At 39.1% G+C, this 25,309-nt stretch overlaps 1 protein-coding gene across 3 annotated transcripts in view; it reads right to left on the bottom strand.

Annotated features, from left to right (window-relative positions):
- The window catches only part of DTNBP1 (dystrobrevin binding protein 1), a 146,844-nt gene that overhangs the window by 78,027 nt on the left and 43,508 nt on the right, over nt 1–25,309 (bottom strand). For all 3 annotated transcript variants that reach the window (XM_055264047.2, XM_063632870.1, XM_055264048.2), the window contains one exon: nt 18,651–18,783. In XM_055264047.2, coding sequence (XP_055120022.2) covers nt 18,651–18,783 — 133 coding nt within the window. The remainder of the gene's footprint in view (nt 1–18,650; nt 18,784–25,309) is intronic.

The following is a 25,309-nucleotide window of genomic DNA, read 5'->3' as shown; positions in this document are numbered from 1 at the left end:
CCTAATCCTTAAGCAGCATTTGACCCAACTGGTGGTTTCTTGAAACAGTTCCCTCTATTGTCTCCATCCCTTTCAGACCACCAGACGCTGGAGTGCTGCAGGCTTGGTTCTGAGCCCTCTTCTCTCCTCAGCTTACATTCGCTCACAAGCCAATTTCATCCCTAGCTTTAAATGCCATCCATATGCTACTAACTTCCTGATTACATTTCCTGTCTTGATCTCTTCTTTGAGCTCCAGACTCATATGCAACTGCCCATTTGATAGCTTTATGCAAAAGTGGAGTAGGCTACTCAAATATTTGCAAGACAGCCTGTTCTTCTCCAGTCGACCTCATCTCAGTTAATGGCATTACCCAGCTCCTCAAGTTTTGGCTCATCCATCTCCCTCATTCTCCATCCAATTCATCAATAAATCCTGTCAATTCCATCTCAAAATATAGCCTGAATTGATCCGCTTCTCTCCATCATCACTGCCATCAACCTTATATAAATATCCATTTTCGTATACTAAATATAATCTTGGTTGAGTTCAATCATTCATTCAACAAAAATTTACTAAGCCTTAGATACTAGATAATGTTAGGAATAGCATTAGGAATAATGCTAGGTTTGGAATAGACATGTTCCATAACCTCAAGGAACTTTAGTGGGAGAGACAGAGAAATAAAGCAATAATTAGAAATCAATGTCGTAGATTACAGTGCTTTGGTAATGACATGCTGAGGATTCTCCATGAATAAAGAAGAGAGGACAACTCATACACTTAGGTTTGGTAGGAAAGGCCTCCTGGAGAAGCAAGGACTAAGCTGATGAGTTTTCAAGGACAGTGTAACTGATGATGATGGGCAACATTTATCGAAAACATGGCAGATATTTTACTCGTAAGCATTAAGTCATACTCGCAGTTAACCAGACGAAAAAACATGGGTAAGCAGGAGTTTTAAGTTCCAGTCACTCTCCTTCAAACTGTGTTATTAGGGTAAAAATGCTAATAATAATAATTAGTGTAAAACAGCCTTCAAGTTCATCTTTTCCAAGAAGACTTCATTGACATCCAATCAGTGATCTCTCCTTTATCAAAAATTCTATAGCACTAAACTCTATCAATACTATACATTTCATGTGCTGCCTTGTAATGTGGTTCTGTTCATACAGGTGTCGTCTCTACAGTTACACCACAGGTTTCCTGAAGTGCAGAGACTGCATCTCTTCCATCCTGCATCACACACGTGCCCAGAGTTGGACCCAACAGACACTCAGCAAATCATGATTACCAAGTAGTGAGGCTGCAGGATGACTAAGATCTGCTTCTTCAAAGAGGCCCTTGCTGTAACTATATTTTATTTTTGATAAAGTTTGATCATATATTATCTCATTTGAAACAACTTGTTTGTTGCTTGCATTTTCTAAAAATTGAGTTTCTTATTTCCATAGTTTAATAGTATTTTCAGAAGATCAAACAAAAAGAATTGAAATGTCTCATTTTAAATGTTAACATACTTCAAAATTTACTCAATTCAGCTAATGTCTTTACAAAATTTAGCATAACCCTAAAACTAAAACATTCAAAAAATAGCAGCAGGATCAAAAGCTAATAATATTCCAAAGGGTGAAACTGCTATTATTTAATCATTTTCTCTCCAGAGATTGAGTTATGAAGGAGAATAAAAATGAAAGAAAGAATCGCATTAATAAGCCTATGCAATGTTACAAGAAGTATATTAAAGCTACATATGAGTAGAAATCAACTAGCTCAGACTCAAGATGAAAACTTAATAGACAGAAGCTACTGGATAAATGCCTCCATAAACACAGATAAAGCAAACTCTCTCTAAATCCTAAACTGCCTCCCTAGGACAAATCCATGATAAAAGGCTAACATAAAATACCACATTCAAAACACCAACTGCAAATTGCACACTAAATTGCACACACTCAGGACTCTCTCTATACCTTAAAAGTCTCTGTTGTCATTTATTCTTATACAAAACCAGCAAAACATTCTCAACATTATCTATAAAATAAAACTTCTTAAAAAGCAGCTAGTTCACTTATATCCTTATTTATTATGCTATTAATATAAACTGTATATATCTATTTTGGGCAAATACAGCCAAGAAAGTAACAAGATGGTAAGATTCCAGAATCTTGGAATTTAAAGTTGAAAAGGATCTGAAGGATATGGTAACAAAGAAGACCTGGAATTTAAGAAAAATGGATTCCAAAAAAGATAATGAAGGTCTAGGCAGGTTGGCAGCACTAAGTTATACATGGATTACACTCCATCCCACCTTGCAAGAATCACTTCCCTAAACCTATTTTACATGAAAATCTATTTGATTTAGAAGCCATGCCTGGAGAAAGAGAGGTTGAAGCAAGTAGGATAAGAAAAGATGAGATAGGGGTAAGGGATATTTATGAGTTCCTACTGTATACCCCACATTATGCAAGGCACTTTACACATAGTGTCTCCTATAACTTGTAATTACCTAACTGTAGGTATCATCACCCTCACTTAATACATGAGGAAAATGGGGCTTGAGGATGGAAGGCCACATAGATAGTGACAGAACTGGGAATAAAACCCACAGCTGACTCTGCATGTGTATCATCTTCAGCAACCAGAATATAGTTCAAGGGTCAAGTTTAGCCCTAATAGAAAGTTACTTAAGTAGATCACTAAATCTATAGAATTCCAGAGTCAGATATATAAAACTCAGAGCCACCCCAAAACACCCAGGCAACATCCGGGTCTACCTAGCTCAGGGAAAGTACATTATTTTTAGGAAACTAATAAAAACTAACGTTGAAAGCCAGGATCATTGATGTATGCATGAGGTAAAATCTCCAACATAGCCCTGAAGACATGTCATGGTTTTCAAAAACAAGTCTGCAATAAACACTTTTATTTTCACTGGTGTATTAGTGTTTAGTGACTAGTCCACAGTAACTAATTGGCTAAAAATTTTTATTACAAAACTATTTAAAAAATTTATATCACCTTTGTGTTACTGATTTTTTTATTCAAAATTCTTAGTGGCTAGCCAATTCCTTAAAGAGCCATCCTACCATTAATTGTCACCAAATCAATGGCTTGTCATTTATTAGCTGTCTGCAGTCATGCCCCACCACCTGAACTGTATATCCTTGCAGGCTTGTTGCCATTTATAGCTGATAGGGTAGAAGGTGGATTTTTTTTTTTTTTTTAAACTCATGCATCCCACATACAAATATATTCCTGATCAAGCGGCACCAGGCCCTAAAATCTCAGTCCATCCTTACATTGAGTCACCCACAGCAGTCCATACATGCAGAGAAGCAAGGTCCTTTCCATACTCCATGGCACCCAAGCACAGAGTACCGATGGCTTTGTGTGGAGGCAGTCTACTATCAAAGATATGAGGAGACTCTGAAGTCAGGAAAACACTGGTTCTGGCCCAGCACCGCTACTTCCAATTCCTGACAAGTTGTTTTATCTCCCCTAGTCTCTCTTTAGTTATTGGCAGAGAAGAGAGTACACCTACTCAAATGGTCATTGTGAGACTTCCATGAGTTACTTTGGAGTTTTTAAGCAGTGTCTGGTACATATTAAGAGTTCAGAAAAGGCTATTGCTATAGTCACCATCATCATTTAATTTTTTTATCTTGATGAGAAATCTTAATATCTGCATTTGGGAAAAAATGAACACTCTAACAGTAACAGACAGGAAGACTAAGAGGCTATTAGTGTAACTCAGGCTACAAAGACGTGGGCTAGAACTCTGGAAAGGATCAGTGAAGACAGAAAGGCAAGGACACAGTCAGGAAATATTGGGCTGGACTGAGAACTGCGCAGATGGTAGGAGAGGAAGGAGGAGATTATGAAGAGTCCCACATTTGTGGCCTGGATAAATCTGTAGTGATGGTATCTTATTAGAACAGAAAAAGGTCAGGTTTTGCTGTGGAAGACAATTTTGGGCATGGTGCTGTTGAGAAGTCCAGGAAGAGCTGTGTAGGTGGCAACCGGTTCTGCAGGTAAGAAGAGAGACCTGCACTGAATACAGTGGTTTGATAGTGATCACCTTATGGCTGGCAGATGAGCCAAGGATGTAGAACAGCATGCCCAAGGAGGGTCTGCAGAACGAGAGGAGGCAACAACCAAGACCAGAGCACAAGTGAACACCAGCATTAAAGCATCTACAAAGAAAACTAAAATGAACCTGAGGCAGAGAAGAACATTTGGGATACTGGTGTTGAAGTCAAGAGAGGACAGTATCAAGTCAGGTAAATAAAGATGGATTTGTCAAGGACCTTAGTTACTTAAAAAGCTAAGAAAAACATAGGCTAAACACTTCAAGTGAATCATGGATTTGTTCTCTAACAATGTTTTCATATTATACAATGTTGATGCAATCTTTCTTTTTCGACAATATTTTAACTGTGGTATGCCATGTACCTTGCCCATTCATTTTAATTAGGAAATATTCTTAAAAGTTCACTATGAGGCAAAATCGTGTTTTAACTTTCCCCAAACTAGTCCAATGTTAAGAATTTTAAAGGATACTTTTTAGCTTTTAAAAACCCATGTACAGCAAAAATATTGGGATCAACTAATAAATTCTCACATCTACCTGAATTAATCCTTAAGAACTGTAACTTCTATTTTCTCTTCCTCAAAAGTAACATGTTATTTTATATGACAATAATGCACTTCTCTGATATCAGTTATAATAAGAATTGGTCCTAGGCCGAGGCGGATGGATCACCTGAGGTCGGGGGTTTGAGACCAGCCTGACCAAGATGGAGAAACCCCATCTCTACTAAAAAAAAAAAAAAAAAAAACAAAATTAGCCTGGCGTGGTGGCGCATGCCTGTAATTCCAGCTACTTGGGAGGCTGAGGCAGGAGAATCACTTGGACCTGGGAGGCGGGGTTGTGGTGAGCCGAGATCACGCCATTGCACTCCAGCCTGGACAACAAGAGCAAAATTCCATCTCAAAATAAAAAAAGAAAAAGAAAAAGAAAAAAATTGGTCCTAAACAGAACGTAACATGAAACTTCCAGAGAGGAAGGAAAATGCTGCTATCTTTGGGGGAAAATGTCCCTCTTTGAAATCCAGTATCAAACCTCTCCAGCAGCATTAGCTGGGCACAATAATTCAAACCTGTAATCCCAGCTACTTGGGAGGCTGAGGCAGGAGGACCTCTTGAGCAACATACCAAAACCCTGTCTGAAAACAAAACAAAACAAAACAAAAAACAATCTCCAGTAGCAACTGTTTCAATTCCTTTGAAACAATTACAGTGCCATTTTTTTTTTTTCTGAGCCAGAATGAAAGACTAGTAATCGTAAAAGGCAGGCAAGAAAAGAGACCTGCTTCTTAGCCATAGAAAAAACGGGGCCAACACAGCCATGCTAGAGCACTGCCCAGAGAGGGTAGAGAAGGGCTGCAGCAGAGACGAGGAGCACTGTTTTCCTGTTGCTGCCTTCACCATGATTCTTCCTTACCACCGATGTCAGGGCAGGTATGGCAGGCTGCCAGGTGTGCCTCTGCCTGTCCCAGCTCTCATATCCGTCAAGAAAACCAGAAAAGTGAGAAAAGCATAGGGTAGTATCACGGTTTTAGCCACATTCAACTGAAGACTAAAATAACTGATAAATTTTATACTTTTGAAAGTATCTTTGAAAAACACAATAACTGATGGAATATAAACTCCAACACAACTATGGGTCATATAAAACATAAAATATTATTCCAAATGTAATAAATGAATTCTAAAACACTGAAAGTTATTATAGACTCTAAATTGTAATGTACAAACTATAATCAATCTAACTTTCGAAAAAAGGATTACCTATTTTTCAACCAAGGATAATAATAATTTTGCTTTGCTTAATTTCAAAAAACTTTTCTCAAGATTGCTATATCTTTATTCTCCACTCCTCTCCACCTCAAAGATATACTTTAGGTTTTCATCCCTCTTAAAAACAAAAAGCTTTATGAACCCAAGCGTGTCATTTGCATAACTGGAGGAAAGAGATAACGAAAAGAATTTTGTAAACCAGTTAGAGAAACCTTATTTAAAAATGGCAAACAGATACTCATTGTTCAAAATAAAGCTTTATGAACTTAAATATCAGTCCTAAACTATATTTACTGTCAACCCAAGGATCTAATAAACTGTTAGATATTCTAGCTACATCTGTTCTCGTGACTACACATAAAGTCTGAAACTGCCAAGATTTATTCTCTAACAGACACTTTAGAGCAAAAATTTTGTTAAGTTCAATTCCTTGCCAACTCATAAGCTTAGGTTTAATTTTAAAAGAAAATGTAAGGTGTGATTACACATTTATGAAGCTAACAAATTCATAGCTCTCAGTCTGTTTTCAAGAGGTCATTGGCCTAGTAAATGTGATTACATTATAATAAATACAATAAAATAAAAATGTCAATTTATTTTCAATTAACCACCTGGGAACCATCTAAAATCTAGCATCTAATAGGGTGAGGGGAGAGTAAAAGGAGAAAATGGAGAAAAGAGATACAAGTTTCAGCCATTTTTATATTTTCCATGTCTCCACTTTTTGAACAGAATACAGTTATAATAACAATTTTTACTGTCCTTGTCTTCTAATTCTAATATCTGTGTCAGTTTTTAATGGCTTTGATTGACTGGTTATCTTCCTCCATATGTTTCCCTAGTAATCTTTGATTAGATACCAGACATTGTAATTTATCTTGTTTGGTTCTAGGTATTTTTATATTCCTATAAATACTCTTGAGCTTTGTTTGTTATACAGTTAATTTACTTGGAAACAGCTTGATCCTTCTGATGCTTGCTTTATGATTTGCTAAGCACGTCTGAAGCAGTATTCAGATAAGAGCCAATTACACGTCCTACTGAGGCAAGAATTCACCGAGTCCACTTCCCAACACCTCAGTAATTATTAGTTTTCCCAGTCTGACTATTGGGAAGAGGCACCGTGTGAGTGCCAGGCACTGTTAGCTCATCCTCTTGGATATTTTTTTCCCTCCTGCCTTGGATAGTTTCTTCACCTGTATTATCAGGTGAATATTCATGGAGACCCTCTGAGCAACTCTCTCCTCTCTGGGACTATGTCCTGTAAACTCCAGCTGCCTTGACCTCCCCAGATTTAGCTCTTCAACTCTGAGTCTGCCAGGCTCTGCCTGGGTCCACTTCCCTGCACTGCACCCTGGAAACTCTCTCTAGGCAGGATGCAGAGGCAATCACAGGGCTCACCTCACTTGTTTCCTATCTATCGGGTAGCATCACATCTCTTCTTCGTCCAAAATCCAGTGTCTTAAAAACATTCTCTCATTTATTTCACCTGGTTTTTCATTGTATCAGGTGGGAGAATAAATCTGGTCCCTGATACTCCATCTTGGTGGATGCAGAAGTCCGCTCCCTTTTCGTAAAGTCATTGCCTGAGGAAAAGTTCTCCTGCTCCCCTTTTCATTCAGCATCCAAACAGACCTCCGCTGCAGAACTGCAGAAGCTGGTTACTGCCCTGCTACTTGGCTCCTTCAGAGAAGGTGCTCTGGATCTTCTCTTTTGGTTCCAGAGCCATCTTTACCCTGGTGAATGCTGTTGGTTTCTTCTCTCCCATTCTCAGCTCTGAAAAGCCAGGCCTGAGGGCCACACTCCTGCCACCCTCCCCTTCTCCCCAACTTGCCAGTCTCTTGGCAGGTGAGCTTGAACAGTCATTTCTTGAAGCTCAGGAGTCTGGCAAGTTAGTCTCTAGAACATACACTGGTCAAACGCCACTACAGATACACCATAATCTCTTAAATACAACTGTTATACTTTGTTCTAAAGATTTTCTAAATATAGTCCATAGTCCAAATGTTACCAAAAAACAAAACAAAAAAACACAAACAAAAGGAAGGGCAGAGTCCCTTGGCATTAACTATAGTAGATATATAAACATAAAGCAAAAAGAATCAGGACCCTTAAAATATGCATAAGCACTAAATCTCATCAGAGGCAGCAGCGACCACCACTTCTAGGAGGTGGATTCTAGGAGACAAGCGAATTTCAAAGTCTGGATAAATCAGTGAAAAATGTTTCTGGAGTCAGTATGCCCCTAAGCAGGTTTCGAGTCCAACAGAAGACTATGTTAAAATTATGAGTCACTTATAATTAACAAGAATTGCTAAAATCACTGCTCTTCAAGATGTTACTATTTTTGGAGAAATTCTGATGGTATGCTGTGTACTGAAGGGGAAAGCATAAGTACTGAAGGGGAATGCATAAGGGATCTAGAAACTTGGAAATAAGAAATATTTTAATCAAATTACACACTTATGTATGATTTCATGTATAACTAATTATTGTGAGGGAATTTCAATAAGCACTCTAAGGGTTATGGTGGCACTGGAAAGATTAAAAATCTAAAAGGTTGGGATTCTATACTTCCATTTAGCTGCATCTCTAAACCTACCTACTGTTCATGACTCAGGGGGGTCTTTTTCCCACTGTTCCTTCTGTTTGGAGCTGTACAGTCCTAGATCCTCATATGACTGCCATCTTATTCAAACCTCTTCTCACATATCTTCTCAGAAGGGCCTGCCCTGCTTACCCTAGCTGAAGCAGTCCTCCCCTGCCTTACCACTATACCATTACTCCATTTTATTTCCTTCGAGGTTTATATTATTGTCTGAAATTATTTTTTTTCTTCATACATTTATCATCTGTCTTCCTCCACACCCCTAAGAATATAAGCTAACTCTCAAATCTCAAGCCCACTTTTCTAATTGCTAGCTAGACAAATCCACGTAAATGGTTTTAAGTTCTTTATTTTGGCTCATATACTAAATATTAGCTCTTCTTTCTTTATGAAAAATATATTTCCTATTGGTTACAAAAGCTTCTGCCAGGGGTCCATGAATTAGACTCATATGGCTGTGTACTCATCTTCTGAACTATCCGACAACTTAGCTACTGGTTTGAGTATCCGTCTTTGCCTAGGGCCATACTCTAGCCACTATACAATGTTTTGTTGTTTATCAAGGCAATGTCCATTCCTGTCTACAAAGGCACTGATGACAGTAATATCATTTTACTTGCAGAAAAACATTTAGAAAAGCAATTTATGGGTATTTTCCCCGTACAACCACACAAGTGTCTTAGATGGCACTTTTCTCAGATAACTAGCTAAAGAGAGATGTCCTTCTTTTTTTTTTTTTTTTTTTTGAGACAGTCTTGCTCTGTCACCCAGGCTGGAGTGCAGTGGCGCGATCTCGGCTCACTGCAAGCTCCGCCGCCCGGGTTCACGCCATTCTCCTGCCTCAGCCTCTCCGAGTAGCTGGGACTAAAGGCGCCTGCCACCACGTCCGGCTAATTTTTTGTGTTTTTAGTAGAGACGGGGTTTCACCGTGGTCTCGATCTCCTGACCTCGTTATCCGCCCGCCTCGGCCTCCCAAAGTGCTGGGATTACAAGCGTGAGCCACCGCGCCCGGCTGGGAGATGTCCTTCTTTACTGCACAAATGAAGTGGATTAAACCATCTATTCAAATGTTTCTCAAGGGTAGGTAAGAGCTATCAGAACCATCCCTAGGCTGTATATTTCCCTATCCACTGGGAGAATCACCTGACTAGGAAGCCACTGTCACGTTTATTTTATTTTGCGTTTATTTATTTTATAATGGGTCATACTCCTGTTTTTGTAGGGGCAGGAATGTATTCTCTCTGCTGGGAATGTCCGTCAAATGAATGACAAAATATCATATATCCATTTGAAACTACAGATGCACTGGTATAAACATCTGGGACTCAATCAGTTTATTCCAACTTAACGTCAAAAAAGAAGGCACATTTGGGTTGGTGTGGTGGGAGCCTTGGACTGAAGACTCTGGTTCTGATGCTGGCCCCTAAATAGTCTGATGACTTAATGCAACTCAATCTCCTTCTCAACTCCAAAAATTGCTGCCCTGCCCACACTACAGGCTCTGGTGGGAGCTGAATGAGAAAAGCCATAGGAGCCTATTGCAGAGACTATTAGCACTGGAGGAGTGTGAAAAATTATCTTTCATTCTCCCACTCTCCCCACCTTCATCCAGTGTTCTGGCCCAGATTTTTGGGAAAGCTACAGGGTGTGCAAACATTGTTTAAAAATGCATGCACATAAGCATATCACATATCCAACTTTTTCTATCACATATTATCATTTTCTTCAGAGTAAGAAAAGTCATTAGTGTAGTTTGCATGGCATCTTGTTAAAAAGGAAGAAGGTTTATTTTTAAGCGACTCATCTCTTATGAACCAGAAAATTAAAAAGTTTCTCACTAGCAGTATTTGAAAATTTCTCAAATGGTGTTATGCAGAATACTAAGTCACAGAATTTTAATATGTGTTACATGCAAATTGATTCTGTGAGCAAGTAAGTTGTGAAATGCTGAGTCAAAAATTTTTTTTTTTTTTTTTTTTGAGATGGAGTCTCACTCTGTAACCCAGGCTGGAATGCAGTGGTGTGAGCTCAGCTCACTGCAACCTCCCCGTCCTGGGTTCAAGCAACTCTCCTGCCTTAGCCTCTTCAGTGTCTGGGATGACAGGCACCCACCACCACATACAGCTAATTTTTGTATTTTTAGTGGAGACAGGGTTTCACCATGTTGGCCCGGCTGGTCTCAAACTCCTGACTTCAAGTGATCTGCCTCTTTCGGCTGGGATTACAGGCATGAGCCACTGTGCCCGGCCAAAATATTTCTTTGTTTTTTTGAGACGGAGTCTCACTCTGTTGCCCAGACTGGAGTGCAGTGGCACGATCTTGGCTCACTGCAACCTCCACCTCCCGAGTTCAAGTGATTCTCCTGCCTCAGCCTCCCAAGTAGCTGGGATTATAGGCGTGTACCACCATGCCCAGCTAATTTTTATATTTTTAGTAGAGACGGGATTTCACCATGTTGGCCCGGCTGGTCTCGAACTCCTGACCTCACCCACCTTGGCCTCCCAAAGTCCTGGGATTATAGGCGTGAGCCACCGTGCCCAGCAAAACATTTCTTTACCACAGGAATTCTCAGAACCTTTAGCATGCTAGTGCTTACTGCAGAGCTCCATGGGCAAATGCAAAGTGTTTCTGGAGCTTATCTGATCACAAAACGTTTTATTGATGGCAACCTCTTCAGTCTAGTATTCCATGTGGAAGAATTCAGGGAATGTTATAGCTATTAAAAAATGTTTAATTCAATTTTTGTACGTTGATAGTACATATCCATTCCTGAAGTCAAACAGCACTCAGGAGATGTATTTATAGTGAAGAGAAGTAGCTCCTGCCCCAGCTCTCTCCACCTTTCTGCCCTGTTTTTCACAAGCAGCCATGTTCAATTCTTTCAGTTATTTTTCCTGGTATTTACCTCTGTTATTTCTAAATGATATGCAAATATTAATATTCATTCTTTTTTCTATTTTAAATATTACTTCTTGATTTCCTGCTGGAGAAGATGAGGATTAGCTATTTTACACCTCTGCTTCCCCTCAACACAAATATGCTTTTTCTCCCCCATCTCCCCAGCAAGTTTTATCACAATTCTGCTTTTAATTATTCCAATATCACATAAATACTGTTTGTGACTGAGCCATGTAGTGTATTATTTCTCTTCTTTTAAAACTCTGTTTCCCCTCAGCGTTAATATCTACCTTGTTGTTGTTTGCTTGGTTTTTAAAAAAAAAAAAAAAAAAAAAAACTTATCTCTAATTCCTCATTAAACCCTCCACCAGAGTTTAATAATTCAAGTTATAAATAAACAAATAAAGGAGTCAAAAAGCTCCTCTCAATATTGCCACGCCTACCAGGCAATGCATTAGCTTCATTTTTCCCCCTTGGAAACACTACTTAGAATTCTCCAGAAGGCCTTCCTGTCCCAATATGAATTGCTCTCTAGGCTTGCTGAAGCTTCTCACCACCTTTCTGGAAATTCCCTTGGTGTCTCTTCTGAACAGAATGAATCCTCCTGGAGTGACTCATCTCTGCTCTGTGCAGGCTCTTCCTCCTCCTGGGTTACTCCCTTGTGTGTGGAGCACATCCTCCAGGAGCTTCCTGACAAAGTGTTCACATCCACCACACTGGAGCCCTTGGCTGCCTGGAAATGACTTTATTTCCTCATGCTTGACGAAAATTTTGCCCAGTAAATATTCTTAGTAACCATTTTCTACTTTCAGCATTGTTGCTGAAAAGTTGATGTTCCTTTTGATTCCTGATCCTTAATATAAAACCTTTCTGAAGGCTTTTATGATCTTTATTCCTAGTGTAGTGAAATTTACAAAAATATGTATTTGACAACAGATCTTTCTCCACTCATTTTGTTGGGCACTTCATGGGCTCTTTTAAACTCAAACATTCATATCCTTCAACTCTGGACAATTTCCTTATGTTATTTCCTTAATAAATTTGTCTCTCCTCCTTCTCACTCCTTTATTTCTGAAACTCCTAGTACTCAAATATGGGACTTATGAATTATCTTAACATCCTTGGTTTTTCCTCAGACTTTTTGTTCTCTTAGAGGTTTCACATTATCTTCCAACGCTTCACTTGAAATTTTCTACTTTTGCTACCTTCTTTCTTTCTTTTTTTTTTTTTATACTTTAAGTTCTAGGGTGCCTGTGCTTCTAAAAGCTCTCTCTTGTTCCTTTTCTACAGCATCTTTTCTTGTCTCATAAATACAAAATGGGCTCTTACAAGATGGTCCCATATATCTGAAGCTACTAATTACAATTTTTCTTTTTTTTTTCCTGAGACAGAGTCTTGCTCTGTCCCAGGCTGGAGTGCAGTCGTGCAATCTTGGCTCACTGCAACCTCCACCTCCCGGGTTCAAGCAATTCTCCCGCCTCAGCCTCCTGAGTAGCTGGGATTACAGGAACACCGTGCCACGCCCAGCAATTTTTTTTTTGTATTTTTTAGTAGAGACAGGTTTTCACCATGTTAGCCAGGTTGGTCTCGATCTCCTGACCTCGTGATCCACCCACCTTGGCCTCCCAAAGTGCTGGGAGTACAGGTGTGAGCCACCGTGCCCAGCCTCGTTTTTAAGTTTTCTTCTGCTCCTCAGTCTCTCGTTCTTCTGCAGGTTTTAAACAATACTGTTTACTAGCTTATAGTCTATGTATTTCAGTTGTTTTCATTTTGGAAGCTTTCTTAATTGAATATGATTCCTCAGCTGTCCATCTGTATTTGAGTGAGGCACCAAAAGTTGATTTGAAGTTATGCAGAGTGTGGGCTCAGCATCAGAGGGTGGTAAGAGCAGACCTAGCTGTTTCACCACACACATACAACCTAAATGTCCATATCTGCAGGCCTTTTCTTGTGGGCTGGTTAGGTGCAGTTTTGCAGATGAATGCTCCATTCTTCTGCACAGGGGATGAGAGTTTGGCTGCCAGAGTTCTGGGACCTACTGGGCAAAAGGGCCTAAACAGTCTTAATGTTTACTATGTAGGCTTTCACTTAGTTCCTCTGTTTTCAATACATTTGTGCCTCTACCTGTCCTCGAATGCGTTAGAGTCAAGTCTGGAGCCCCTCAGGTGAAATGCCACATTGCCTGATGAACTAGGGATAGGGTGATCATCTGGCTAAGCGGAGGATCAAGGGACCTTACTTCACATATGTGCTTTCAACACACCTTATCTTTCAAGATCCTGGTGCCTTCAATTCCTGAGCCCTTCTAGAATTCTGTGGTACACACCAGCACATACTGTTGTCATTGTTTTGGGGTGCCACAAGCCCCATAAATGTTGTATGTGTTCTGACTGCTCCACTGACCAGCCATTCTCCAATTTCTCTCCTTCTCCTTGGACCTCTCTATTTCCTGAGACCCAATAATACTGAAATTAGGCCAATTATTAATAATAACCCTACAATGGCCTCTAATTATTCAAGTGAAAGAGCCTTACATCTCTCACTTGAAATCAAAAGGTAGAAATAATCAAGCTTAGTGAGGAAGGCATGTCGAAAGCCAAGACAGGCCAAAAGCTAGGCCTTTTTCACAAAACGGTTAGCTGGGTTGTGAATGCCAAGGAAAGCTCTGAAAGGAAATTAAAAATGCGACTCCAGTGAACACATGAACGATAAGAAAACAAACCCACCGTATTGCTTCTATGGAGAAAGTCTGAGTGGTCTGAACAGAAGATTAAACCAGCCACCACATTCCCTTCCTTAAGTTAAAACCTAATCCAGAGCAAGGTTCCAACTCTCTTCAGTTCTATGAAAGCTAAAACAGGTGAGAAAGCTGGAAAAGAAAAGTTTGATGCTAGCAGAGGTTGGTTCATGGAATTTAAAGTAAGAAGTCATCTCCATAACAGCATAGTTCAAGATGAAGCAGCAAGTGCTGATGTAAAAGCTGCAGCAGCTTATCCAGAAGATCTAGCTATGATAACTGATGAAGGTGGCTATGCTAAACAGCAGATTGTCAACAGACAAAATAGACTTTTATTGGAAGAAGATGCCACCTAGGGCTTTCATAGCTAGAGAGAGGAAGTCCACGCCGGGCTTCAAACCTTCAAAGGACAGTCTGATTCTCTTGTTAGGGACTAATACAACCGGTGACTTTTAAGCTGAAGCCAATGCCTCATTTACTACTCTGAAAATCTTCGGAGGCATCCTGAAAATCCATAGAATTATGCTAAATTTACTCTGCCTGTGCTGTACAAATGTAACAACAAAGCCTGGGTGAAAGCACATCCGTTTGTGGCATAGCTTACTGAATACTTTAAGCCTACTGTTCAGACCTACTGCTCAGAAAAAAAAAAATTCCTTTCCAAATAATATTGCTCCTTGACAATGCACCTGGTCACCCAAGAGCTCTCACAGAGATGAACAAGGAGATCAACGTTGTTTCATTGTTGTGAACACAACATTGATTCTGCAGCCTGTGGAATAAGGAGTCATTTCAACTTTCAAGTCCTATTATTTAAGAAATACATTTTGTAAGGCTATAGCTGCCATAGATAATGATTCCTTCAATGGATCTAGGTCAACTGAAAACCTCTGGAAAGGGTTACCCATTCCAGATGCCATTAAGAATGTTCATAATTAATGGGAGGAGGTCAAAATATCAAACATTAGCAAGAATTTTGAAGAAGTGGATTCCAACCCTCATGGATGACTCTGAGAGGTTCAAGATTTCTGTGAAGGAAGTAACTACAGATGTGTTAGAAATAGCAAGAGAACTAGAATTAGAAGTGAACCCTGAAGATATGATTGAATTACTGCAATCTCGTGATCCAGCTTAAACAGATGAGGAGTTACTTCCTATGGATGAGCAAAGGAAGTGGTTTCTTGAGAAGAAACCTACTTCTGGTGAAGATGCTGTGAACATTGTTGAAATGACAAGAAAGGACATAGAATGTTACATAAACTGAGTTGATAAAGCAGCAGCAATGCGTGAGAGGATTGATTCCAATTTTGTAAGTAATTCTACTATGGGTGAAATGCTGCCAAACAGCAACGCATGCTGCAGAGAAATCTTTCCAGGAAAAAAGAGTCAATCGACGTAGCAAACTTCATTGTTACCTTATTTTAATTAAGATATTGCCACAGCCATCTTAACCTTCAGCAACCACCACCTGATAAGTCAGCAGCCATTACCATAGAGGCAAGACTCTCCACCATCAAAAAGATTACAACTCACTGAAGGCTGATGATCATCAGCAATAAAGTATTTTTAATTAAGGTATGTACATTGTTTTTTAAGACATAATGCTAGTGCACATTTAATAGACTACATACAGTATAGTATAAACATAATTTTTATATGCACTAGGAAAGCAAAAAAAACCATGTAAATAGCTTTACTGCAGAATGTAGTGGACTGGAACAGAATCCACAATATCTTTGAGGTATTGCTATCATACGTTTCCAAGAATCAAATTTCAACATATCTTAATAGAAAAATCACAATATTCATATAATTTTTGTATTATGTAGCTAAAAAGCAATGCGCTATTTAAAAATATAGAATACCCATCTCTTTATAGCTGCACAAATAATACAAGTTAGTCAGAGCTGGCAGCCACTGACAGAGCACTTAGCTGGTGCCAAGCACTATTCCAAGCACTTTACTGATTCCCTAAAACCCTATAACGTACTGTACTATTATTATCCCCATTTCACACATGAGAAAACCACCTTCTAGGCTCACATGACCTGTACCCAAGCTGTCCAACCTCCTGTAAAAATTTCCTCTCAAAATTCTAAGCCTTCCTACCATGTTCCTTGAAACTCTTGTTGCATTATAAACATATTTCCATGCCTAACTTCTTTACAATAGAATGTCTCTCTAATTTTTCATTTAACAATGAAGACTAGCCTGACCATTTCTACCTCTGCTATCTTCCTCTTAAGGGAAGCTCCTCTTTTCCCATGCCCACATATCAGTCTGGAAATGCCCTGGGTCACAAGGCTCACCCACTCATTCAAAAGTCCCTTCTCTAGGCCAGGCGCGGTGGCTCACGCTGGTAATCCCAGCACTTTGGGAGGCTGAGGCGAGTGGATCATCAGAGGTCAGGGGTTTGAGACCAGTCTGGCCAACATGGTGCAACTCCATCTCTACTAAAAATAAAAAAAATTAGCTGGGCGTGGTGGTGTGCGCCTGTAATCCCAGCTACTCGGGAGACAGAAGAAATGCTTTAACCAAGGAGGCGGAGGTTGCAGTGAGCCGAGATCATGCCACTGCACTCCAGCCTGAGCAACAACAGTGAAACTCCATCTCAAAAGAAAAAAAAGTCCCTTCTCTGACAAGGACTCCATTCCTTTTTTTTTTTTTTTTTTTTTTTTTTTTTTTGGAGATGGAGTCTTGCTCTGTCGCCCAGGATGGAGTGCAGTGGCGCGATCTCGGCCCACCGCAAGTTCTGCCTCCCAGGTTCATGTCATTCTCCTGCCTCAGCCTCCCGAGCAGCTGGGACTACAGGCGCCCGCCACCACACCCGGCTAATTTTTTGTATTTTTAGTAGAGACAGGGTTTCACCATGTTAGCCAGCATGGTATCGATCTCCTGACCATAGGATCCGCCCACCTCGGCCTCCCAAAGTGCTGGGATTACAGGCGTGAGCCACTGCATCCGGCCAAGGACTCCATTCTTTATGCTGCCAAATGCCCTCCTACAATCTTTGTGGGACAAATGAAATGTATAGAAAGCACCTCTGGAAAATTCACGCACATACAACCTTTTGTGAACAATTTGATCCACAGCCTCCCTGGAGCTCTTCTGAAGCTCTTCCATTTACAGCCTGCACACCACCCATCTCCCATCCCTGCCCAGCAGTCTCTCAAAGTGTGGTCCACAGGCCACCCATATCAGAATCACCTAAAATGCCTGTTTCAAACCATTCTAAATTTAAACCATTCTAGAGGCTTGTGGAATAAGGAGTCATTTCAACTTTCTCCACTGGAATTAACTTTAGAATGGACTTCCCAAGGACAGAGCCCAGGAATCCCCACTGTAAATACTCTCCCCAGGTGACTCTTACTGCTCATTAACATTTAGTGCCCATCTCTAAGGATACATGACCCTGATTGAGAACTTGTGTTCTAAAATACTCATTTCTATTCATTTCTACCTCATCCCTTGGCCTCATTCTAGAAGACTTTAACATCAATACAATAATCCACCTCACCTATGTATTAGCTTCCTTGGGGGTAGGGGATGGTGGTATATTAGTGACCAGCTCCTCCTGTCCATGATAGCAACCCACTCCTGTTATTGTCACATCCTAGATCCAGAACAACTCCACTTATCAACACTCCTAACACCAAGAGTGTACTCTGCCCAACCTATCCATCTCTCTCTCCACCAAATCTGCTCTTGGGCCACAGCCAGACCCAATCCCATGACTTCTGCTTCCTCCCAACTAGCAAAGCCCGCCTCCAGCTTCAGTTCCAGAGGTGCCCAGCACAGATGACAGTCTGTCTCATGTCCTCTGAGACTGACTCCCCACGGACTTCAGAAATACCAACCCTGTACCTTCCATCTCTGAGATGGTCACTGCAGGACTTGGGATGCCAGAGCTAGTCTAGCAGGCTGTTACCCTTAGACTCCTTTTCCATCTCCAGTTCAGGTTGGCCTAGTGATAATAGCCATTATTATAACTAATATTTACAAAGCACTAACTGAATTAGGTAACAATTAATTCATTTAATCCTTATAACAACTCTATGATAGGGGTACATCATTATCCCCAACATAAATCAGTGACATTGAGGCTAAGAGAGATAAAATAATTTGCCTAAGGTCCCATAGGTAGCGTGTGACTGAGCTGGGATTCGAAGCCCTCCAGCCCCTTTCCGCAGCCTGGGCTCAGGTTCCTTCCCTTCCGCTCTAGTAATGGAGGAGAAGAGCAAGAAAAGAAAAGAGCAACCCAGTCATTTGTCTCTTGGAGAAAACTAGCTCAGGGCTCCTATTTTGCTGGAAAACTGCCCTGTGCTCCACTCTTTCATCTTTATATTTGGGATTCATGTTTTACCCTCTCCTGAGTTTTTCATAACTCATCTCCAAAAGATGGCAACAGATAGTGGCTTTTAAAAAAAAGTTTTAGAAAGCTTATTTATCAGATTTATGTTGAAACCTTTGTCTTTTATCAGCCGGGACTTCTAAAGAGTAGCATGTAAAGTAATATGGAAAACTTTGAGACTGAAATGAATACTGTGGCAAATTTTTCAAACTCACCTCTTATTTTTCTTGTAATTCTCCAGTTCCTGGGACTGCATATGTTTGCATCTTTCTAATTCACACTGCCCACATAAGTCTTCCAGATGCAGCAGGTTGTTCTCTACCTCCTCAAAACTTGCCTCTAAATGAGCTGAAGGTATATAAAAATAAACAGACCTCAAAAGTCAGAATCCTTGATCACGATGAATACAAAAAGTATTAAAAAGGTAAAAGTTTACATTGTTGAGATTGTTTTGCATTTTTAATATTTTTTATTAAACTTTCTTGAAGCAAAATAAAATACACTGGCCAACATTAAAACATAATTCAAATTATCTTTTTTGACTACATTTCAAGCATTTTCAAGAAATTAACCAGGAAGACAAAGAAATGGAGAAACATTATCTTGATTAACATAATGCTATATCCTAATTATCCCATATACCACATGTGAATAACCAATTTTCACATAAGAAGAATATGGTAAAATATAATTAACACAAATTATACCTAACTTAACCTAATTATACCTATACTTAACTAACTTAATATCTGTGTTTCTAAATTACGTTAGCATTTGTTTTGCCTCTGGCACATCACATACACAAATCTTCAAGGCACAGTAGATATGCACAAATACTTGGTAAGCATGGATTACCAGGCTACTCAGTGGTTGGGTGAGGAACAGACTTCGCCCGGCCTGTCACGTGACTAGTCTTTCACTACTCCACTCTGCTGCTAGGCCACAGAGCCCTATAGCTTTATTGGAACATGAAGATCACCCACTCAACCCTTTCACTGAAAAGATTCAAGACGAAAGCCTAGAAAAACAAATACAGTGCCTCGCCCAAGCAAGCTAGTGAAGGGCCACACGGCCAGTGAAGGTCAGTCAGGAATCCAAACCGAATCCCTCTCACATTACACTAATTTCCAGTTGATAGGATGCTAAGTAAACTGAGATTGTAGGGGCAAGGATTAGTTGTTTTCTCATACGAAAGAAAAGCTTTTGAGGTCAAAGATTTGAGAACTCAGAGACTCAACTAGTTATCTATTATTCACTGACATGTGCCAGTCACTGGGATACAAAGATGAAAAAGACAGTCCTGGAGCTCAAGGAGCTTACAGGAGAGGGGAGGCATATTTCAATGGCAACAGAGCATGACAGAGTGAGGCGTGAGGTGCCGTAGGAACTCAAAGGAGTGGCATCTAACACAGATGAGGGAAACCTCAGCAAGAAATGACTCCCAAGTAGGGAAGTAACAGCGATCCAGTGGGGAAGGGAGCAGTGAAGAGAAACAAGTTGGCTGTGAGGCCTTCCAGTCTTGGGTTCACTTAAATGGCTACAATATAATTCCTTCATTTACGTACTAGCTTTTCATATGACCTTCTAAACTAGCTTTCATAGCATTTAGGTTTGAGGCAAACCCCTCAAATTTCAACTTACAATTATAGGTTTATTGTGATGCAAATTTTGGCCTGTTTTTTGGAAGTCCTAGAGAGAGCAATTAGGCACAAGAAAGAAATAAAGACATCCAAATAGGAAAGGAGGAAGTCAAAATGCCCGTTTGCAGATGACATGATCTTATGTACAGAAAACTCTAAACGTGCCACCAAAAAAACTTTTAGAACTTGATAAATAAATTCAGTAAAGTTGCAGGATACAAAATCAACATACAAAAATCAGTTGCATTTCTATACACCAACAATGAAATTGCAGGGGGGGAAGAAATCAAGAAAGCAGTCCCATTTACAATAGTTACAAAAAATTACAATACTTAAGAATAAATTTAACCAAGGGAAGGAAAGAGCCAGGTGTGCTGGCTCACACCTGTAATCTCAGCACTTTGGGAGGCTGAGGCAGGAGATCGCTTGAGCCTAGAAGTTTGAGATCAAGGGGATGAAAGATCTCTACAGGACAAACTATAAAACACTAATGAAAGAAGTTGAAGACAAAAATGAAAAGACATCCCCATGTTTATGCATTAGAAGAATATTGTGAAAATGATCATGCTGCCAAAAGTGATCTACAGATTAAATGCAATCCCTATCAAAACACCAATGACATTCCTCACAGAAACAGAAAAAAAAAAAATTCTAAAACTCGTATGGAATCACACAAGACTCTGAATAGCCAGAGCAATCCTGAGCAAAAATAACAAAGCTGGAAGCATCAGATTGTCTGACTTCAAAATATACTACAAAAAGCTATAGTAACCAAAACAGCATGATGCTAGCATAAAAACAGACATGCTGGAACAGAACAGAGAACCCAGAAAACCCACAAATAAATCCACATATTTAGAGCCAACCAGTTTTTGACAAAGGCACCAAGAACATTCATTGGGAAATACATGGTCTCATCAATAAACGATGCTGGGATAAGTAAATATCCATATGCAGAAGAATGAAACTAGACCCCTAACTTTCACCCTATAAAAAAATCAACTCATAATGGATTAAAGACTTAAATGTAAGAGCTGAAACCATGAAACTACTAGAAGAAAACATACAGGAAACATTTCAGAACATTGGTTTGGACAAAGATTTTATGGAGAAGACCTCAAGGCACAAGCGACAAAAGCAAAAATAGACAAACTAGATTGTATCAAATTAAAAAGCGTCTGCCTAGAAAAAAAAACATCAAGACTGAAAAGACAACCAGCAAAATGGGAGAAAATACCTGCAAACTACTCATCCCACAAGGGATTAATATCCTTTCCTTTGAATATATCCCGAGTAGTGGGACTGCTGTCCATATGGTGTTCTATTTTCGTTTTGTTTTATTTCAGAGGAACCTCCATACTGTTTTTCATAATGGCCCTACTAATTAAAATTCCCAAGAAATTCTTATACAAGGAACCCAAACAATGCAACAGCAAAAAATAAAAATTTAAAAAAATCCTATTAAAAAATGGGCAAATGAACTGAATAGACATCTCTCAAAAGAAGGTACACGAATGGCCAACAGGTACATGGAAAAATGTTCAACATCACTAATTACAAGGGAAATACAAATCGAAACCACAATGAGATATCATCTCACCCTAGTTAGAATAGCTATTGCCACATGGAAATAACAGGCACTAGGGAGTCCAAAAAGGGGGGAAGGGTGGGAAGGGACAAAGACTGAAAAACTACCTATTGGGTACAATGTTCACTGTTTGGGTATTGGGTACACTACAAGCCCGGTCTCCTCCAATATGCAATACAGCCACACAACAAACAAGCATATGTATCCCCTAACCCCCTAAACTAAAAAAAAAAAAAAAAAAAAAGAATAGCTATTACCAAAAAGACGAAAAATAACAAATTCTGGCAAGGATGCGGAGAAAGGGGAGTTCTCATACGCTGTGGTGGGAATTTACATTAGTATAGCCATTATGGAAAACAGTATGGAAGTTCCTTAAAAAATCAAAAGTAGAACTACCATATGACCAGCAGTCCCACTACTATTGGGAATACAGCCAAGGGAAAGGAAATCAGTATGTTGAAACGTTATCTGCACTCCCATGTTCATTGCAGCTCTATACACAGTAGCCAAGATAAGAATTCAACCTAACCATCCATCAATAGATGAATGGATAAAGAAAATGTGTTATATATAAACAATGGAATACTATTCAGCTGTAAAAAAGATTTAAGTACTATCATTCACAGTAACATGGACGAGCCTCGAGGACGTATTGTTAAGTGAAATAAGCCAGGCACGGAAAGATAAATACTGTATGTTTTCACCCACATGTCGAAGCTAAAAACGTTGATCCCAGGGAAGTAGAGGGTAGAATAGTGCTTACTAGAGGCTGCTGGGGAGGTAGGCAGTAGCCAAAGGTTGGTTAACAGATACAAAATTATAGCTAGCTAGGAAGAATAAGTTCTAGTATTCTATAGCACTGTAGGGAGAGTATAACAATTTACTGTATATGTTCAAATAGCAAAAGAGTGGATTTTGAATGTTTCCAAAACAAAAAAATGATGTTTGAGGAAATGGATATGCTGACTACCTTGATTTATTACACACTGTGTACATGTATCAAAAATCACACTGTGCCCTATAAATATACACAATTATGTGTCAATTAAAAATAATAATAAAAGCAAAAAATATACGTAAATACTTAAAAATTTTTTTAAAAGAAAAGACAAGGCAGAAACTGGGAGAAAATCATTGTAAAACATACCTGATAAAGGACTGATATCCAAAATACTACAAAGTACTCAATTTGCAACTGAGGGACAGTCTACAAAATATCTGATCACCATGTCTCAAAAAATTGTCATGGTCATCAAAAACAAAAAATGTTTGAGAAACTGTCAGAGCCAGGAGGAGCCTAAGAAGACAAGATGACTAAATTTAATGTGGTCTCCTGAATGAGATCTTGGAACTGAAAATAATATTCAGTAAAAAAAAAAATTAATAAAGTATGAATTTTTATTAATGAAGATTTTATTTTTAATTAATCTGTGTTTGATCCAAACAGCTATTAGATAATCCAGAAGTGTTGACATTTTCTCTTTTTATCCTCCTCTCAAGCATTTATCCTTTGAGTTAGAAACAATCCAATTACATTCTTTATTTTAAAATATACAATTAAGTTATTATTGGCAATAGTTACCCTACTGTGCTATCAAATAGTAGGTCTTATTCCTTTTGTTTTTTTTTGACACTTTCTAATATCCTAAATTTTAACTCTACTAAATATTTGTGCTTATAAAAACTCCCTCTCCTCTCTGCTAGGGTGTAAGGCTTAAAAACATGAATTTGGTGGGGGGGGAGTAAAATTTTATTCAAAAGTGAAAACTTGATGACTAGCAGTTTTCTTCAGACATTTTAGGTACTGACTTTTATCATATTAATATATCACTGTAAACCACTGGTAAATCTGGAAAAGGCTAATAATAATGTAGTTCATGGTAGTTTTGAATCTAGCTTCAGGGACCACATCAAACAGCTACTATATGTGATTATGGAATGCTTAAATGAAACAATTTGTAAAATCTAAATTTTAGCCAATAACTATATTTAAGATTTTTAAGAATGTCATAAATTGTACATAAGGAGTTTATATGGGGGAATCAGGCAAAATGATGTACTGCCATTTATGTATATATTTTTTTGTAGAGACGAGGCCTCACTATGACCTGGCTGGTCTTGAACTCCTGGGCTTGAGCGATCTTCCTGCTTTGGCCTCCTAAAGTGCTAGAATTACAGGTGTGAGCCACCCCACCCAGCCTACATTGTTTTTTGTTTTATTAAATGAAAAACTGACTAGGAGATTCAGCTTGGGAGCTAGTACTCCTAGTACTAAAGAAGCAATATTCAGCTCATTCTGTTGTAACTAGTCTGACATGGTCTTAAAATGTATAAAAGACTATCATAGCTAATAGGATTATTTAAAAGGCTGTTTCATTTTGATTAGTGATAAAAACTAGAATAGTTAAATTTAATATAGACTCCATTTAACTCTAAGCTACTTGGTGCATTCAGTATCATGCACGTATGCTTAGCATATGGGGGACTGGTTAAGAGCTAGGCTTTGAAGCATAAGCTTAAAAACCCAGCTCTGCTCCTGCCAGATGAGATGCAATGTGATACCTCGTCTGTGAGGAGAGAGCTAACAACACATATCTTGCAAAGCTGTTAAAAGGATTAAATGAGCCAAAGTACCTAAACTTAATACTTGACAGTAAATAATTAATGTTTGAATATAAAAAAATAGAGAAAATGTTTAGATTAGCTAAGTTTTATATTTAATAAAAGCCACTGAACACTAATAATTTCATTGACCAGTAATGATCATGATGTAAACAAGATCTATGGATCTATTAGATCAAAATGTCAACAACATTTTCATTTTTACCTTACAAACTTACACACCTGTAAGTTATTTTCCAGGCTGTATTCTTAGACTTAAGATCTCCTACAGGTAAAAGGAATTAAATTGCAAATGATTTTTCTGAAAAGAAACTATGTAATGGAGCCAACAATTATTCTATGCTGGAAAATGCGTATGTTCTTTTTACCTTTTTAATCTTTATCTGGACAGATGGCAATCTCCATTTAGATTCTAGCTCTGTTGGTTGACTACAGAGCTAATGAGGCCAGGAACTTAAATGAGGTTGATCTCTACGCAGGCCAATTAATTTCTCACAGACAGAAATTCTGTTCTAGGTACAAATTGTACTTGCTGCCCTAGTCACTCTTTTGTTAATAACGTGGGGACCAAATGAAGACATGTGAGTGGTTTATCGACCTGGAATTCCTAATGAGAAACAAACTGTACATCCTTCTGAATAGGACGGCATCATGCTTTTGTGCTGAATGACAAATTTAGACTAAAAATGCTTGAAATAGTCAGTGGTCATTTTACTGCTAACATCAAATTCATATTTATGTTCTCCCCTTTAAAAAGCTTCACAGGCTCCCGAGCCCTTTCAAGTTAAACTCCTTATCATTCAGAGAGCTACTGCTCTCTGGCCACAAACTGTGTTTACTTCACTTCTTTCCTTCACATATTCTACATTACAGCAAAACAAGATGAGTCCTGAGCGTTGGTGCCTCCTCCTCCTTGCCTCTGCCTGTCCCCATCCCCGGCCTGTCTTTTCAGGCTTAGGCCAGTGGCAGCCCGCCCTCCTCCCACAGGGCTCCCTTCCTCTTCTGTACTTCTCCAGACCTTTCG

Source organism: Symphalangus syndactylus, chromosome 23, assembly GCF_028878055.3.
Source record: "Symphalangus syndactylus isolate Jambi chromosome 23, NHGRI_mSymSyn1-v2.1_pri, whole genome shotgun sequence".
Taxonomy (NCBI): Eukaryota; Metazoa; Chordata; class Mammalia; order Primates; family Hylobatidae; genus Symphalangus; species Symphalangus syndactylus.
Note: the sequence above shows the minus strand (reverse complement) of the source record. Positions and strands in the feature narration are given on the sequence as shown.